A 2,869-nucleotide genomic window follows, 5' to 3' on the forward strand; every position below is an offset into this window, starting at 1 on the left:
CATGGAGGAATGGGCCAAAATACCAGCTACTGTGTGTGCAAACCTGGTAAAGACCTATAGTAAACGTTTGACCTCTGTTATTGCCAACAAAGGTTATGTTACAAAGTATTGAGTTGTATTTTTGTTATTGACCAAATACTTATTTTCCACCCTGATTTACCAATAAATTCTTTACAAATCCTACCATGTGGATTCATGGATTTTTTTTTCACATTCTGTCTCTCACAGTTGAAGTGTACCTCTGGTGCAAATTACTGACCTCTGTCATCATTTTAGGTGGGGGAACTTGCACAATCGGTGGCTGACTAAATACTTTTTTGCCCCACTGTAGCTGACGCTCCTTGCGCTTCGTTTGGCCTACTGTTGTGGCGGGAGGGGGCGTGGTTAATCATAAATAAATGATTAACCTTAGTGATTAAGTTTGAGTGCAGTGATGGAGTTATTCTGCATGTAGCATTGGGTGGGTGGGGGTGATGGAGGTCACGCTCGGGGCAAACGGCCGCTCCTCAGTCTGTTTGTGCAGGATTGGTTGGTCTGCATCGTTTGGCTGATGGCAGCAGGTCACATGATGTGACCGCAGTGGGAAACGATGGCGCTGACCTTCAGACCCGTCTGGGCCAATCCAGGCTCAGGTGTGCGTGAAACTGACCTTACGATACACCTGGAGCTAAATGTCCCGTCTCTCCCTCTCTGCAGGTGGACGTTAAAGACCCTCGTTTCCAGGCCATGTTCACCTCCCATCTCTTCAACCTGGACCCCTCCCACCCCAGCTACAAGAAGACCAAAGCCACGCAGAGCATCGTAGCCGAGAAGCAGCGCCGGCGGGAGGAGCAGCAGCGGCGCCTGGAGGGCGCTCAGGAGGTCACGCCCACGCAGGCGGAGAGCGACAGGAAAAGTCGGGAAGCAGAGTCTGACGCTCGGGCGACAACGACGCAGATGGACCCGAGTCTGTCGCTGCTCGTCAGATCCATCAAAAGCAAAACGCAGCAGTTTCAGGCTCGCAAGAAGCAGAAGCTGCTGTAGCTCCAGACGTTAGCCACGTCCATCAGGCGCCTATCACGCAGGATCTACTTCCTGGACTGCCCTCGGGTTTTGTGTTAATATGCACGAACGTGGAAAAGTTTTATTATTGATGTTTCACAGAACTGAGATTAAAAGGATTAAAAACACAGAGTCGTTCGTCTGGATCGCTCCTTCGCTATAATGCTGTAATATCGTTCTGTTCAGGCAGGCCGCGGGCAGCTGCAGCCGCCAGCGTCGCATCCACCCGTCAGTCAAAGAGGCCACGCCTCTAATCAGCAAGCTTTAATGCAGCCTTGCATCCTGGCCGAGGGTTAATAATCCGTACAAAACCCATCAGCCGAGTTTCCAGGGAAAGGTGATGATTGGCTGAGAATGAGCAACAGTCACATCATGTTAAACGACTGACAGAATCAGGCCTTTCTGTAAACATCAGACGAGATCAGAGTTCAGATCTGCCCACGCTGAAAACAGGTGACAGCTGCTGCTGTGTCACGGACACGTCACCGACGCTTCCTTTATCCCCACCAGAATGTTTAGTCATCCCAGAGGAAGTGTTGTGGTCACAGTCACTCCAATAAACACAGTAATACACAGAACTAATAAAACAATACAGTTTATTACAAACTTACAAAGAAATATATCAATTATAAGCATCCAGATGATTACAGAGAAACTGTTATTTCCACTGTGGAGGACGTGCTGCAGGCTGCGACTGCTGCACTGTGTGCTGCGCATTAGATGGAGGAGTTGTGCAGAGATCCATTTATGTAGCCGTGTGTGTGACAGAATGCAGAAATCTAACTTTTGAACATATTCCAACCCCCCAAAAAAGACAAATTATGGAATTTTCTGCAACTGAATATTTCCTTAATTTTGGTTGGTCTTCCTTGAGTTTGGCCTCATTGGCTCAGTGGGCATTATAACCTACAACTCTTGCACCAATTTTGAACATAACAATGAAGCTGAAAAAATGTAGTTGTTCACCAGCATCGCAATTCCATTACTTTTTATCATGGCTTACCTTGGTGTGGTTTGCAAAGTGCTTCAGAAAGATGAGGAAATCTGTTTCTTGCACCCATCCTGATTTATTTCCACTACCAGTACTTCCTACTGGTCCATCTCTGACACAGAGGTCTGCATAATGTATGTGTGGGAACACAAACAGTGGGGGAATTGTGTTGCCAATGGCATTAACCGCATATACAAAAGCGACCAGTGAACCTCTCTCTGCTGATGTCGTTGCCCCAACTTGTTTAATATAAGTTAAAGTAATAGTGTGGTAAGTTGTAACATCTGCATTATTGTTACAACTGACCCAGACTCCTATAGCCATGAACTCGCTAACATTACAGCCAACGGCTAAAACATTAGCACTAAAGACAGAATTTATCCCCACAGACATACAAATAACATAATTCAAGTTTGATGAGTTTAACTGCAAAGCAGATAATGCTATTACAAATTGAAATAAAGTAGAAAAACTTGCTTTTTTTTGTGTTAAATTGTCTGTGTTTGACAAAATGTGCTGATTTTTCACATGTGATAGCAGAACTGAGTTGGGCATGCACAGGATGAGTCACATCATTTGAAACTTAGCCCTGATTGGAGAAACTGGAAGTGTTACAACTATCCCCGGTCTCCCCTACTGATAAAAACATCGATCAGTACTGATCGATGTTTTTATCAGTACTTGTTCCTCTTAAACTGAATAAACAGCCTGTGTCTGTGTGTGTACAGAATCATTCAATCATTCTTACTTAATCATTTGATTGTTGGGGTTCTCTGTAGTACTGCAGGGTTTTGACCTTACAGTACAAACAGGGAGGAGACTTTGTGATTTGGCGCT

The 2,869-nt window shown here is 45.3% G+C and overlaps 1 protein-coding gene across 1 annotated transcript in view; it reads left to right on the top strand.

Moving 5' to 3' along the window:
• The window catches only part of esf1 (ESF1 nucleolar pre-rRNA processing protein), an 11,224-nt gene extending 8,804 nt beyond the window's left edge, over nt 1-2,420 (top strand). The window contains exon 14 of the mRNA XM_085355290.1: nt 697-2,420. Within this exon, the coding sequence (XP_085211416.1) occupies nt 697-1,023 (327 nt within the window). The 3' untranslated portion in view covers nt 1,024-2,420. The remainder of the gene's footprint in view (nt 1-696) is intronic.
• The last annotated feature ends 449 nt before the right edge of the window (nt 2,421-2,869 follow it).

The sequence above is a fragment of the Diplotaxodon limnothrissa genome, linkage group LG6 (genome assembly GCF_057381915.1).
Source record: "Diplotaxodon limnothrissa isolate DT_005_m linkage group LG6, D_limnothrissa_male_GT1.1, whole genome shotgun sequence".
Lineage (NCBI taxonomy): Eukaryota > Metazoa > Chordata > Actinopteri > Cichliformes > Cichlidae > Diplotaxodon > Diplotaxodon limnothrissa.